This window comes from Bos mutus, chromosome 29 (genome assembly GCF_027580195.1).
Source record: "Bos mutus isolate GX-2022 chromosome 29, NWIPB_WYAK_1.1, whole genome shotgun sequence".
In the NCBI taxonomy this organism is placed as follows: domain Eukaryota; kingdom Metazoa; phylum Chordata; class Mammalia; order Artiodactyla; family Bovidae; genus Bos; species Bos mutus.
Genome location: NC_091645.1, coordinates 19,328,182 through 19,344,060, shown reverse-complemented (window position 1 = coordinate 19,344,060; position 15,879 = coordinate 19,328,182). Strand labels below are relative to the sequence as shown.

Below are 15,879 nucleotides of genomic sequence, written 5' to 3'. Positions count from 1 at the left end.
CATCTCTTCACCAGATTCTTTACCACTGAGCCACCAGGGAAGCCCACCACAAAGGGACAGTAATCAAAATATCAAGGTATTGACCTAAAATCTGGATCAACAGAACAGAATACAGAACCCAAAAGTGTCTGACTCTTTTGAGACCTCATGGCTCCTCCAGGCTCCTCTGTCCATGGGATTTCTCAGGCAATACTGGAGTGGGTCACCATTTCCTTCTCTAGAGGAACTTCCTGACCCAGAGATTCAACTCATATCTCCTGCATTACAGGCAGATTCTTTACCACTGAGCCACTTGGGAAGCCATCTATAGTCAATCAATCTTCTACAACCATTTTACGCCAGTCAGAATGGCTGTGATCCAAAAGTCTACAAGCAATAAATGCTGGAGAGGGTGTGGAGAAAAGGGAACCCTCTTACACTGTTGGTGGGAATGCAAACTAGTACAGCCACTATGGAGAACAGTGTGGAGATTCCTTAAAAAACTGGAAATAGAACTGCCTTATGATCCAGCAATCCCACTGCTGGGCATACACACTGAGGAAACCAGAAGGGAAAGAGACACGTGTACCCCAATGTTCATCGCAGCACTGTTTATAATAGCCAGGACATGGAACCAACCTAGATGTCCATTGGCAGATGAATGGATAAGAAAGCAGTGGTACATATACACAATGGAGTATGACTCAGCCATTAAAAAGAATACATTTGAATCAGTTCTAATGAGGTGGATGAAACTGGAGCCTATTATACAGAGTGAAGTAAGCCAGAAGGAAAAACACCAATACAGTATAATAACGCATATATATGGAATTTAGAAAGATGGTAACAATAACCCTGTGTACGAGACAGCAAAAGAGACACTGATGTATAGAACAGTCTTATGGACTCTATGGGAGAGGGAGAGGGTGGGAAGATTTGGGAGAATGGCATTGAAACATGTAAAATATCATGTATGAAACGAGATGCCAGTCCAGGTTCGATGCATGATACTGGATGCTTGGGGCTAGTACACTGGGACGACCCAGAGGGATGATATGGGGAGGGAGGAGGGTTCAGGATGGGGAACACATGTATACCTGTGGCGGATTCATTTTGATATTTGGCAAAACTAATACAATTATGTAAAGTTTAAAAATAAAATAAAATTTAAAAAAAATTTAAAAAAAAATACAGTGGAGTTAGACAGTCTCTTCAGCAAGTGGTATTGATCAAGCTGGACAGCCAAATGTAAATCAATGAAGTAAGAATACACCCTCACACCATACACTAAAATAAACACAAAATGGCTCATAGACTTAATTATAAGACATGACACCATAAAACTCTTAGAAAAGAACATAGGCAAAACATTCTCTGACATAAATTGTACCAGTGTTTTCTAAGATCAGTCTCCCAAGGAAATAGAAATAAAAACAAAAATTAACCAACAGGACCTAATCAAACTTGCAAACTTTTGTGCAGGAAAGGAAACCATAAACAAGTACAACCTACTGACCAGGAGAAATTACTTGCAAATAATGCCACCAACCAGGCTTAGTTTCCAAAATGTATCAACAGTTCATATAATGCAATAACCTAAAAAAAAAAAAAAAAAAGCCTAATTGAAAAATGGGCAGAAGACCTAAATATTTCTCCAAAGAAGATATACAGATGGCCAATAGGCACATGCAAAGATACTCAGCATCACTAATTATACAGAAATGAAAATAAAAATCACAATGAATTACCACCTGACATCAGTCAGAATAGCCATCATTTAAAAACCTTGTCTGATTCACTCTTAGGGCAGATCCAGATGCACCTAATAGAAACAGCTATAAAAAGGTGAATATTTCAGTCAAATATTAAAGTGAACTCAATGAAAATTTTCTGAAAATAGAATTAGCATAGGATAGAAGACATGGTATATTATATAATTAAATAATGAAAAACCACCATTCTGTGATGTAGTCAGGAAATGGAGCCTTAGAGTAGAGGAAAAGAGCTATCATGAGTGCATGTCTTTCTATTCAAGGATTCTATGATCAGCAACCTCACTGAGTGCTGATGGGAACACATGCAATTTCTTAGTCAATAAATAGCAAAGGTGATTCATTTTGATTTCTGTTGGTCATACCCAAGACTAAATAACATACTAGAAAGAACCTGGAAATTACCACTGTGCTGTTTTCCTAACACGTCACTTATTGGCAAGTGATTTTTTTTATTCAGATCCCTTTTCTATAAAATTCAGATCAACTATTTTCAAATCAGACTGCTTGTGCTAAGGCTTCACTCCACAGATTATTAATCAGTAGATCTAGGGCACAGACCAGGAATGTGTGTTATTTGAATAAGCCCTCCTAGATTTTCTTCCATCAGTATTTCCTGTTAAACATTCTTGAGAATCTTTAATATTTATTTCTTATAGGTTTATCATGATGATTGTAGTCATAGAGATTAACCATACTAGAACTATACTAACTAATTAGAAGTGTTTGGTTTTATTATGGATGTCCTTAGTTCAGTCTGAATTTACTCTGCAGTTTTCATATTCATGGTCTTAATATCTTGTATGCACAAGGTATATCTTGGAATTAGGGCCCATGCATATTCTTAGATATGTTCTACTTCCTGCCCTATCCAACCAGGCAGGGTCACCTAGGAAAATGGCCCTTTTGTTCGTGGATGTAGAAAACTTGAAGTGGATCCACAAAAGCATAACAACATATTGGACTACAAGTTTTGGGGAATGTTTAAGTTCCCTTGAAAGTAGTTTTGCTCCAATGATAATTTTGTAGTCACAGGGAGAAAGCAAAGGATGTACCTGCTTTATCCCATTTTCCTGCAGTTTGCAAATGTGCCTCATATTGTTTAATAGCATATCAAGAATTAAAGATACTGAGCAGTTTATGTTAATTTTCACAAAAGGAGTGTGTGTTTTATAATGTTTCTGACTCCTCTAGATAGCACACACTTAACTTTTCTTAATGTGCTGAGGAAATGAAAGGCAACAATGGCTTATATTTAGCATTGTAAGTACTCCTTGCTCAGAATCTTGCCATTGCACCTGCCTGCAAGTCCCTTACCAAAGGGAGTTTATTCAACAGCACAGCATTGTCTAGGAAAATGAGAGCATAAAGTGTGTAGGAAATAAATCTAGAGCTGCTAGTAGAAACTTACGCTAGCATTTTCATATTAAAACAATTTTGGCGGAGATTTAAAAAGTTCTAGTTTACAATTATATCCAATATTCATTGTGTGACAGTTGATGCCCTGATGAATTGTTGGCAGACACTACATTAACAAAAATTTTCTAGGAGAGTCATGCCCTGCTGTAGTTGGACTGAGTGACCATGCACCACTGTCATTCTGGGCTACGTTCCATCAGACCATCTGAAGAGGTTGGCTTCGTAATAGGCATTCTTCATTGTACTCCTGTGGTTTTTTTTAAGAAGGAACAGGCATGCCTCCAGATCATATGAGAAGGACAGTTACCTAAGGTCTTTAGAATAAATTTCTGCTTTTTACATTATATAATAGATTTCCATGTTTACCCTCCTATAACATATTAATTTAAATCATGAAAATGTAAACTTAAGTATGCTTTCTTACCAGATGCCATATAGAAACCATAAGAATAATGGGTAACTTATAATTTGGTAAATTGGTAAATATAACTTGGTAAATATAAATTGGTAAATATAAATAGCCTAATAAGCATGTTAACAATTATTATAAGGAAATAGATCAAACAGTGACGTGTAAATACAAAGCTTAATCTTGTTGATAACTCTTTGACCTCTCTTACCTTCCCTGAGACAAAATGGTTTTCTCCTCTGGGTCTCCATAGTGCTTGGAGTGTTTATCCCATATCATTATCCCTCTTGCAAGGTGATTATATGTATAAGGTTCTCATTTTGCATTAGATAATAGGCAATTTGAGGACAGATATAAAAGTATTGATATTTCCTTCAGAACCAAACAAAATGCAAATCATAACAGATGCTTTTAAATAGTTTTCCAAAATATCTAAAATGATGAAGTTAGGGCTTCCTGTTTCCAAATTTGAACTATTTCATGTAATGAATGAATTATGGTTCAGAGAGGGAACGCAACTTGCCTGGAGGAGCCTGGTGAGCCTGGTAACAGAGAACATCAGTGTCAGATCCTGCCTCCCTCCCAGGCCACTGTTCCTCCACTACCTACCATCAACTTGATTTAACATTCCATTTTTAATCTTTGAACTTCTTCCAGTTTCTGCCTTTTTAAATATTAAAACAGTACTAAAGTATCATTCTATAATAAATTTTAAAAAAGCATTTCATACTCAAAAGTCGCATGAGAGAAAAATTTAGCCCATGTTTCTTAAAAACTTGACACTTAATTTCATTTTTTCTTTTATATAGTCTGAAAATCATGTTTGTTTTTAGCTCCCAGCTTGTCCCAGATATTAATTAAATATGAAGAATGATTTGGACCTTTTAACTGTCAGATGTATTTTTTCTAGGTAGAATTTCAGGTTGCCCAGAATGCATTTGTATTAAGTATTTTGAGTTCTTTTAGTGTATACAGAAAAGTCATCAGAGACAAAACTAATGCCTCTTGTGAAGTAGAACCAAGTGCTCAATACCATTAACAAAGTTACTTTAATCAACAGAATCAGAGATTAAAACCCAGAGAAGACTTTAAATGAATCTCTGATAAATCATCTCATCTGCTTTAATTCTTAAAGTATTACTGTTTATTTCAGAGGCAGAATGGAGTGTAACTTAAACAAAATGCAAAAGAGGCTTTTCTTTTATAGGCTTTCCAGTAATTTTTTTACTCTATCATAGTGCCTGTTTTGGTTTTTGTTAACATTTGTTAAGTAAAGCCCTAGGTATCAGATGGTGCCCCAAGGTGTGAGAAAGACCTCCAGCTCAGGGAAACTGAAATACAGAGGTTTGCCAATCACAGGTCCTGGAGGAACACAAGGCATTCCTCCTTGAGCTACACGGGAGTGTCCAGGCCAAAAGGAAGCAGCAGGACCTGGGGCATATGCCTCTGTTAGGGTTGGTGTGGAGGGCTTGAGGTTCCAGGGTAGGCTGGATTGGTCAATTCAAACTGAAAGGAGCAGTAGCAGAGTTTCAGTAAGCTTCCCAGGGTTCTTACCTAAGGGTCTCACAAGCAAAGGAGCCGAGAAACAGGAGGACCTGTATTACCAGCAGCACTGGAGAAGTTCCATTAGGACCTTACACTTCCTTGTGTCTCTGCTGGCTGTTACCTAGGAAACGCAATGGAGGATGGCGCTGGGGGCTAGTGTCAGCTTCAGGCCCTTGAAGGCCGCTTAACAACACACAATGGATGCCGATGCAACAGTATTACGGAGTAATTTTACTCATGGTGCCCTTTAACAAAGGTCGTTCTAAACATACAATTTTATTTCCATATTTTCTAAATGGGATATTTGCACTGAAGCCAAAGATGTGAACATTCCTTAATGAAAACCTTCTGAAGCACCTGAATGCTTAAGTTGGTTAGATTGATCTGCTGATTCTGCCTTGAGGAGGAAAACAAATGAAAATTCAGGAAGGATAAAGGCATTCTCCAAGGTTAAGATGTCTCAAGGAAGATGGGTGGTTGGTTAAGCTGACATTTTTCCTGCCCTGTTAAATCATGAACAGGAAAGGATCAAGGACAGCCATACATTCTTTGGCAATGTCAACATCATCCAGTGACCAGGGTCATTATGTTGACACCATGACTGAAAATTAAAATGACTGAACGGCTGTGTTTCTATTCTGATACAAGTATTTGTCAACAAAATGGAGAAATTTTGACGTAAAGAAGCTTAGGAAGGGAAAGAAAGGGTAGGAACTAAGCCTAATTGAGCATCTAATACATGCAAAATACTCCTTTAGAAACCACTGCATAAATTGTTTCATCAAAACTCCTGTCAGGTAAGGATCATTCTGCCTACCTTACAGATAAGGAATCAGAACCTCCTTAAGATAAAGTAACTTTCCCCAGTGTACCCACCAAATAAGAGCTAAAGGAATTCTAACCCCAATGGACTCTTTACTCCATTCACCTAGCTGAGTTACCTTCATTAAATCATTTCACTTGATGTCAGAAATTTTTAATGTATGCATCATTATCCCCATTTCACAAATGAAGGAAAAGTGAAGTCAAATTGGTATTTCCCATCCATCATTTCACTAACAAGTACTGGCCTGTCATGAAGTTTTCAACAGTATTGGAATGTAGAAAACTGACATTTAATATCAAATAACAGAATATTAGTAGATTTTCCATGAGACAATCTCTCTCTGGTTCTCAAAAATAATTTCTTTCGATATTTGATCCTTTATACATATTAGTATTAAAATGTTATTCCTTCTTTGAAATATCACTGAAACTAGCAGTGGATTTTGCTTGTTGGTTTATTTGTTCTGATCTCAAAATCTGTTGTTGGTGTTTAATCTTATTTTTCTGTAAAATATCAAAGAAACCTCAAAATATCAGAAACCTCAAAGTTCATTATCAAAGATATTGGAATTACTCAGCCTTTATAAATAATAAAATAACGCTATTTGCAGCAACATGGATGGGCCTAGAGATTTTCATACTGAGTGAAGTAAGTTAGAGAAGAAGAAAGCTTATATGACATCCCTTATATGTGTAATCTAAAAAGAAATGATACAAAGAGCTTAGTTATAAAACAGAAAGAGACTCACAGACTTAGAGAATGAACTTATGGTTGCAGGGGGTGAGGGTGGGGTAAAGGAATAGTTAGGGAGTTTAGAACAGACTTGTACACACTGCCATATTTAAAATGGACAGCCAACAAAGACCTACTGTATAGCTCAGGGAACTCTGCTCAATGTTATGTGACAGCCTGGATAGAAGCGGAGTTTGGGGGAGAATGGATACAGGTATAAGTATGGCTGAGATTTTAACACTGTTAATTGGGTATACCCCAAAACAAAACATAAAGGTTTTTTTTTTTTTTTTCCTTATAAAGATAGGAGATGGAGTTGGGACTCAAATTTGTGCATGACTCCCAAGCCATTAAAATGAGAATCCTGACCATTGTTAAAGATACTCCAGTATTAGAGTCTGCACCAACATGGTAGGATTATGTATTTTTTCCACACAGAGGTAAATAATTAAAGGGGCTTGTCTCAACTAAATTTGTTATTACTTTGCGTACTTTTGTGGCCATAATATAACATTCTGTCAGATAGTAATCTGTACCCAAAGCACAGAAACAAACTGGTGATTCTGGAGGTGTTGGTGAAGAAGTGTATGTGAGAAAGAGTGCGTAATTACTTTAATAAAGATATGTTCATGGCTCATCCCATTTCATAATTTACAGACCCAGCTAGGTCGCCTGTATAATGAATAGTTGAGCTGCACACTGAAGTAGTTGAATCTGTGCAGACTTTCCTGATCAATCTCCATTTGAGTTTCTAGAAACAGGTACAATACTCATCAGGTTGATGAATTTTATCTAATTGAGAGTATTTTGAAGGTTTGTGCCTTCAGAAGTGCTTAAATCGGTTGCCTTTCTGAATAACACTAGGAATTTTATGAACCCCATCTCACGAAGTTTCCACGATGCCTGTGAGGCACACACACAAAAATAAACTTAAAGGCTGTGTTCATTTTAAGATCAAAGTATCAAAAAGATTAGAATTGTCTTCCAGCCACATAATATTTTCTTTAAAGTTGAAACTTAATAAGTTTTCATTGTTCAGATGATCAAAGGCTTGTCTCAACTAGTCAGCTGTGCTTACCATACTCCACCATAAATCCTATGGTATCTGTCTCAAGACAATGACCTCAAGTAATACCTCACACACAAAAACTGATTTTGAGGTCAAATGGATTTAGGAAATGGTTATATCATATCTCCTAAGAGATTTATAGTGCTTTTATACATTACAGAGAAGTGGATTTCAAATTTCACTGTTCATTTGAATTGCTCGATTGCTGATTAAAAATGCAAGCCCTCTATTCATAAGACTGAATTTTCACCCAGGAGTATTATATTTAACAAGCACCCCATGAGAAGATCATTCAAGACCAAAGATTTAAGAAATTTTGTATTAAAGACTCTGAGAAGAACTACCTTAAATACCATTGTTTAATGTTCAAGTAAAGTTTTCCTCAAACTTATATAACTTATATACTCCACTATTCAAAAATATATTTTGGGAAGCCTTATACTCTGCATGTTATTTTCTGCATTTTGAGCTTGATTTTGTACATTTGTTTAGGTTTTTTTCCCCCTCCAAGGCTGAAGGCAAGTAAATAAAAACAAAGGCCAGTTGTACTATTACAATAAAAACAAAATACTTGTAATATTCCAGAGAAATTCTAGTTTCTGGGTCTAACTCAAACCCATACAACATAAAAAGAAAAGAAAAATTAGTACAGAAGATTCCTCATGTAGCTGCCTAAAATTCTTTGGACTAAGGCACTCAAAGTTTTGACTACTCTTCTATATACTGTAGACTTATTTTGAAGAAGGGGCTATGTACAACCATCTTATCAAATATAACTAAATCTCATCATTTGACAAACTCAGGCACTTAAGAAAATTTGAAAGGACTAAAATATTTTCATAGCCAATGTTCCTTTTTTTCATTTATTATTAACTCAGTGATTACATATGACCATTTGCTATCTAATAGGATCTATGGCTGAAAAATGTAGGCTCTGTCTTCAAGGAACTTACAATATATTGAGGCATCAGACATACATATACATATAAAATCATTTAGTGTCAATGTTTCTAATGCACTGTACATTTAGTGAAAGTGTGATGAGCCTGTCTAGTGGTGAAAATAATGTGCTAGGAAGGGAGAAACTAGCTGTTCTTCAGGATCTCACAGTGAGGAGGGACTGTTACGAAGGTGTAGAGGGGAGAGCATGCTACACAGACACAGAAGGGTAAAGTCACATGCTGCACGTTCAGTCAGGAGCCATGCAGAGTAATAATAGGGAGCAGGTGAGAATAACTTTGCCTTCAAATCTGAATTGGAGTAGGTTAAATATCCTACACAATTTCTTTAGTTATCATCCACTCCTAGAATTTATGGAAAGTTAGAGTTCAAATCAGGTATCCTCCTTTTCTGACTTCAAAGAGACTCACTTGTTCAAGGTTAGAGTTACACAGTGGCCATGAACTATTAGACTCCCCGTCTCTGTTTTATACATTTTCTACAGGGAAAGGATTATAGAGATATCACTAAAAAGTACATATTCTTACATTAAACAGTTTTGACATTTACTTTAAAAATGTGTTTAAGTAAAAAAAAAAATGATGAAAGGAAGAGATAAAGGGAGAATTGAGAGGCAATGAGGAAAAGATGAGGGGAAAGAGGCTGACTGAGGAGGAAGGAAGAAAGAGAGGGATGGAGGGAAGATAAATTCAATACTTTTAACCCTTGGTTAATATGAAAGTGAAAGCCAACTGGAATATGCTGCCAGTAAGTCATTTTCTTTAAGACTATGGAAGATAGTAAGAAGGGATATCCTGGTTAGTGAAATATATGATCTTATTTGCAGAAATATAATCTTTTTTAAGGTGTTGAAGATTTTTTGCTAGACAGATTGATGTTGAGCAAAACAGACAGACCGACAGACATGTCTGCAGCAATTATGTGTTTACTTGGAATCGGTAGAGAATTACAGTGTGGGTGTCTGCAATCATGGTGAGCAAGGTCCAAGTCCCCACAAAGCAAAGGAAAAAGGACTTTTTATGGAGGGGAAAAGAGAGTTGGAAGGGCTACAGGAAACAGAGTTCTTGGCTTTTCATGGGCTGAATTGTTGCCAGGAAAGAAGAGGAGTCTGTGTTCATCTTGTTGGGCTCTACTATTGTTGTGGCATATGAGAGCTCCCCTTTTGGTCTCCTGATTCCATTTAATTGTGATTTCAGTTTATTTATTTATTTTTTTTACAATGATCATAATGTTTACATTGTTTTCTGGCTTGCAATCTTGATGTTCCTGCAGGCATATAGACCATGAATATATTTAAATCTTAAAAGTCTAGATACATCAGGGATAATAGAATATAGTAGTTGTGCAACTCTTTATTTTTAAAAACTTTTTGCAAAGAAAGAATTTTTCATTGGAATAGAGCTCTTTTTTAGTAGCTGTCTGTCATAAGCATGACTGAGATCCCCAAATGGACTGTGAATAATTGCCCTCTCCCTGGGATCTCAGTCATGTTGTGATCATTTTGTGCCTCGCTTAACCTTTCAGCTTGTCTCAAAGTGAAGGAAATTTACCAATGGGAAGATTTCAAGCGAGATTTTCTGTTCCTTTTCTTCATTTAACTTCACTGACCTTCTTTCAATCGCAGCTTTTTCAGGAGAACACGGCCTGTTCTATGAAGCATGATGAAAATCTTCCAAACAATGACACTGCAGAATCATCACCTGTCCCACAGGTATTTTGTTTGTTTGGTTGTTTGTTTTGATTGTCAGAAAACACTTTTTTTGAAGCTCGTGGGTTCTATGATTTTCTCTCTTGCTCTAGCTGAAGCCAGGATGCTGTATTACCTAATACAAGATATATTTTTCACCTATTGCCTCTGGACCTTTCCATGGCCACTGTGCCTGCCACTAAGCTTTGATTTGATTAGCTGAAGTCCTAGAAGAACAAGGGCAAGGGAAGTGTCCTACCCTTCCCCAGCAACCAAGGAACAAAACAAAAGGAAACAGAAAACAAAAAGTACACTTACATTCCTTAGAGGACAAAGAAGATAAATGAAGACTTGAGAAACAGAAGGTAGAAAGACATATGTATCCCCCACAAAACAAACATAACTCAGGAGCTTAATTCTGAACTCTATCTAGAAGTTCTATATTTGACCAAATATATTGCATCATAGCAATTATTAAGAGTCATTTCACTTCAGTTCAGTTGCTCGATTGTGTCCGACTCTTTGCAACCCCATGAACCACAGCATGCCAGGCCTCCCTGTCCATCACCAACTCTCAGAGATTACCCAAATTCATGTCCATTGAGTCGGTGATGCCATCCAACCATCTCATTCTCTGTCGTCCCCCTCTCCTCCTGCCCTCAATCTTTCCCAGCATCAGGGTCTTTTCATTTTACTTAACACAACATTTTTCAGTTTGGGGGTTAGATTAATCAAAGTTTGAATGGTTTGGCCAAAGTTTTCTCAAAAAAGTTTTTGAAATTTTTTCTATTTGTAAAACATATTTTATGTGCTTTCACAAAGTAATAGTGTTAACATAAATAAGTGTTAACACTTATTTTCTGCCTGGCATTGGTTTTCTATAAGATGTTTGTTGAGACAGTTGAGTTATTGTTTCATTTTTACATTAAACATTTTTTAGTCTGATTATCTTTTCCATATTGTTTGACAGGATGAAGCAGTGCCTCCTTGTACTGAATGTGATGAGGAAAAAAAACCAGAAGGGACAGCAAATAGAGAAAAAAAATTACTGTAAATACCAAGAAACTGTGTTAAAAAACATCCATTTGCTCTTGTATTCATACTCTTTTTAGACCACAAGCTTGATGGAAATACTAAGTTTTTAAAGCATGCAACTTTTTCACAATTTTATGTAACTTTATAAAGTAGTCTACAAGTTTTCCAAAAGATTCCAGGCCAATTATGATCCTTAAGCAATAACCTAATTAAAATGGATATCCGCAGTCACAAGTCGTCATTGTCATTAGTAAGTTGCCCAGTATAAATTGGTCTTTTTTACAACTCAAATGCAAAATAACATTTAATATTTCTGGTTAATTGGGTAGCCAGTATTTCCCTGATCTAGTTGTTTTTTTTTTTTAATCAACTGGAGAATAACTAAATGTTGCAGATCCTTAACATCCTTAGAATACAATTTGAAACCATATTTTAGTCCATGCTGGTTAACTGGAATCACTTTTCTTAAGGTTGGAATCTGTACTGTTCTGAATGTATCATTTGTTTGATGGCATTAGTTGCTATTCTCATTATTATTTAGAGCCATGTCTAATAATGCCAGGGGTTTAGTCAGTTAAGAAAACTCATTAAATACATTTAGTATGATGCAGACAAAATATCAAGAATGAATGTCTAAGTTACTGACACAATTGATTAGATTTTTGGCATTCTATGGACACACCCTTATGGTTGTCTGCTGGATTACTCCAAGTTACAAATCAAGCTCAGTGTGAATTTAGATATGAAATTGGGTAACAGAATGTGGGATGGGAAGAGGGGTCCGGGATACAAACATGCAAGCAGATAGTATACATCTTAAAATGGAGACTTGAAAGTAAATAACCTTATAGAACTAATGAACCCCAATTTGTATATTTTGGAAAAAAAAATTATCATTAAATCAATGGCTGTGGGAATCTCTGACGTTGGGACTCTACATAGGAATTGTTATTCAGTTGCTAAGTTGTGTTTGACCCTGCAAACCTACAGACTGCAGCACACTAGGCTTCCCTGTCCTTCACTATCTCCCGGAATTTGTTCAAAATCATAGAGTACCACTAATCAAATAAACTCACTCTTGAATAGTCTGCTTCCTCTCAAGCAAGAGGAATTGATACTGATCAAACTTACAGACTAAAATTAATGGGTTAAATGATGTGGTTAGGTTGTCTGCACCAAATATATTCACTTCTGTTGGTTAGACTCATTCTGTAGAAAGCACGTAAAACCATTGTTTTTTTAGAATAGATCTGCCAAGCCACAATTAATTTGGAGCACAATATGCTGGCAAGCTACATATATATAAAATAAAATCTGTAATCAATAGATGAACTTAAATTGTGGGATGTAATGGCCCAACTTTGATCACAATGACATATTGAAAGAAATGTAGTGATCTGGAGAAATGCCAAACTATCATTAACAGTAAAAGTAATACTGTGACATATTAAGATATGTCTAAGTAATAATGTGACATTAAGATATGTCTAAGGTACCTAAGAAAGATAACTAGTTTTACAGATGATTTGTAGAGTCTTGGGGTGAAATGATCAGGACAGAAGTGATCAAGCCTGAAGTTCTTGCCGACTCCTCAGCTCTAAAAATCATTTGATTCGATGAGATGGAATATTGCTAGTTTCCCAAGTCTTATTTTTGTAATTTTCATACTGTACCAATAAACTCTTAACCATCTCTAAAGGTTTATGAAAGGGAAGTAGATAATTTAGTTTAATTTAGGTATACTTTCCTACTTCTCCCCCCATGGCTCCAACTTCAGTCCTAGTTCATATGGATCCTATGGAAAGTTAATCACCATTTCACTGTGTATGTCTTGAGGAGTCTTTGAAATAATAAAGAGTCACTCTGGTATTTTTCTGAAAATTTTAGAGGGTAACATAATGAAAGAGAATCTGGCTTAATATTAATCAACAGCTTCATCTGTAAATTATTTTTTCTATGCTCTGACTTCCTATTCTAGTCCATAATAATATAATCAATTTGTTTCTCTTAATTACTGACATGATCAAGTGGGCTTTGACTGATTATAATGTACACATTCTTCTTTAACAAGAGGTAGCATTATTCATCCTACGGAGTTTACTGTGGTGTATTCACTGCATTATTTGTTAAAAAAACAAAACTTTTGTGATAGAAAAATTTCATAAACATTTTTAAGAAATATTCTAGAAAATCCTTTTAACAGTTAATCACAGAATTCTTTTTAGTGTGTACTATTACTTTATGAATGAATTTTATTTATCTCAATCCATTAATTGGTTTAAATTAGCAAACGTGTGGCTTTTGTACATAAGAGAGTTAACATTTCTTATTTTTTAAAGTAACTTCTATATAAATAGATGTTATTTTTGAGGGGCTAACATTTGTAGCCTAGTTATCTGCATATGGAAAAAAAAAAGTAAATGAATTTAGACTGTAGATAGTACAGTTCTACTATGTACTGTAATGGTAAGCAGTGAAAAATTACATATGCTTTGCAGAATGTAAATTGGTTCCTATTGAGAAACAAACACATTTTCCAATGGAATAACTTAATATAGGTACTACCACAACTATTATCTCTAGTTATTTTCAAAAACTAAGCAATGCTGTATTCTCATTCTAAGTTGGAAATTGGTTTTGGATTTTGTGTTTCCTTTTATATGCATTAACTGTGTAAACTAGTGCCTAAAATGTGTAAGACCTAAATGAAAGCTGCCTATATCTATCCTGTGCCAACATTCTCAAGATGAAAAGCGAAAAATTAACTCACCTGGATGTGGTTTTCTGTGTGATCTCAAATCTTTGAGTACTGAATGTCCATGACTAATTTTTTTCATTCTTTAATCCTATATTTAGCATTGAAGTGCTATTTGAGCAGCATCTGTTTCATAAAGTATACTGGTTTAAAAAGCTAAGACTGGGACATTCACTGTTTTAGATGGACAGTGTGGATAGCTGGATTAAAACAGTATTTGTGAACTTCGCTAAAATGGAATCTTTTGTTTTTGTAGCTCAGATACTACAAATATATAATCAGCACTACCTGAAGTAGAGGTTGAACTTACTAGTGACACCAGTGAGCAAGGTTAACTGGTCAGACTGAGAGACTAATGAAAACGGCTACTTAGGGGACATTTTCTTAGTCATGTATACATTCTTAAATTTCCCCAAACTATTCATTCATCTGGGTTACATTACATAATATTGATGGTCAAGTGGTGAATAAAAGGTACCGGAAAATGGCCTATTTTTTGCTCAATAAATGTTTGTTTCCAAGACTATTATGTATATATCTACATAAACTAATTGAAAAACATGCATTAACTTTTTAAAATAGTACTTGCTTCTGTGTTTCATGATCTAAGAAATTTTTTGAAATCTCATCCTGGAAATTTCTTTGATCTCTCTTTGCCTCTGTCCAAGAAAACCCGTATTTAGTGTTGTTTTTTGTTTTTTTATAATAGAGTTCCATGTTGGCAGAGATTTTTGTCTGTTTGCAAATGAGTTTCAAGTGCTTAGAACTATTTGTTCCATAAAAGCTGCTCAAATATCTGTTGAATGAATGAATTCAGAGCCTGAAGCATCCAGGGAAGAAGGAAATAAGATAGCATGCTCTAGTATATAACAGGAAATCATGACACCATCTTTTAGGAAAAGACAATAAATATATTTTTGTTTATTTTGATTTTGGGCTACTTTTCTTTTGCGTTTTTATCTGAAAGGTTTTTCTTTGGGCCTATAGATGTGACTTTAAGCAAAGTAGATAGGTGCATGCTTCCGTGCTCAGTCACATCCAACTCTTTGTGACCCTGTGGGCTGTAGTCACCAGGCTCCTGTGTACACGGAATTCTCCCAGCAAGAATACTGGGGCAGATTGCCATTTCTTTCTCCAGGGGATCTTCCTGACACAGGGGTCAAACCTGTCTCCCTGTGTCTTCTGCATTGCAGGTAAATTCTTTACTGCTGAACCATATCTATGGGAAAGCTTGTAGATATGGCGCTCCTGGATGAATTTTGGAATACAGCTTAATGTAATACACATCACTCATATGCCATGTATGTTTCTTTAATTGGAACCCAGCTGGGACATTTACCTGAACTAGCACAAGTCACTTGATTTCTTTCAGTATAAGTTACTAAGCTCTTAGGCCTAGGGCTTAAATAGTACTAAAGTACTAAAGAATGTTCAACCACAAGCCAACTGCATTCATTTCCCATGCTAGTAAGGTTATGGTCAAAATCCTCCACACTAGGCTTTAGCATTAGGTGAACCGAGAACTTCCAGATATTCAAACTGGGTTTAGAAAAGCAGAGGAACCAGAGATCAAATTGCCAACATGTGCTGAATCACAGAGAAAGCAACGGAATTCCAGAAAAACATCTACCTCTGTTTCATTGACTACACTGAAGCCTGCCACTGTATGGATCGTAACAAACTGTGGAAAA

The 15,879-nt window shown here is 35.8% G+C and overlaps 1 protein-coding gene across 2 annotated transcripts in view; it reads left to right on the top strand.

Moving 5' to 3' along the window:
• The window catches only part of LUZP2 (leucine zipper protein 2), a 525,872-nt gene extending 510,807 nt beyond the window's left edge, over positions 1-15,065 (top strand). For both annotated transcript variants that reach the window (XM_070364996.1, XM_070364995.1), the window contains exons 11-12: positions 10,336-10,422; positions 11,369-15,065. In XM_070364996.1, coding sequence (XP_070221097.1) covers positions 10,336-10,422; positions 11,369-11,452 — 171 coding nt within the window. In that variant the 3' untranslated portion in view covers positions 11,453-15,065. The remainder of the gene's footprint in view (positions 1-10,335; positions 10,423-11,368) is intronic.
• The last annotated feature ends 814 nt before the right edge of the window (positions 15,066-15,879 follow it).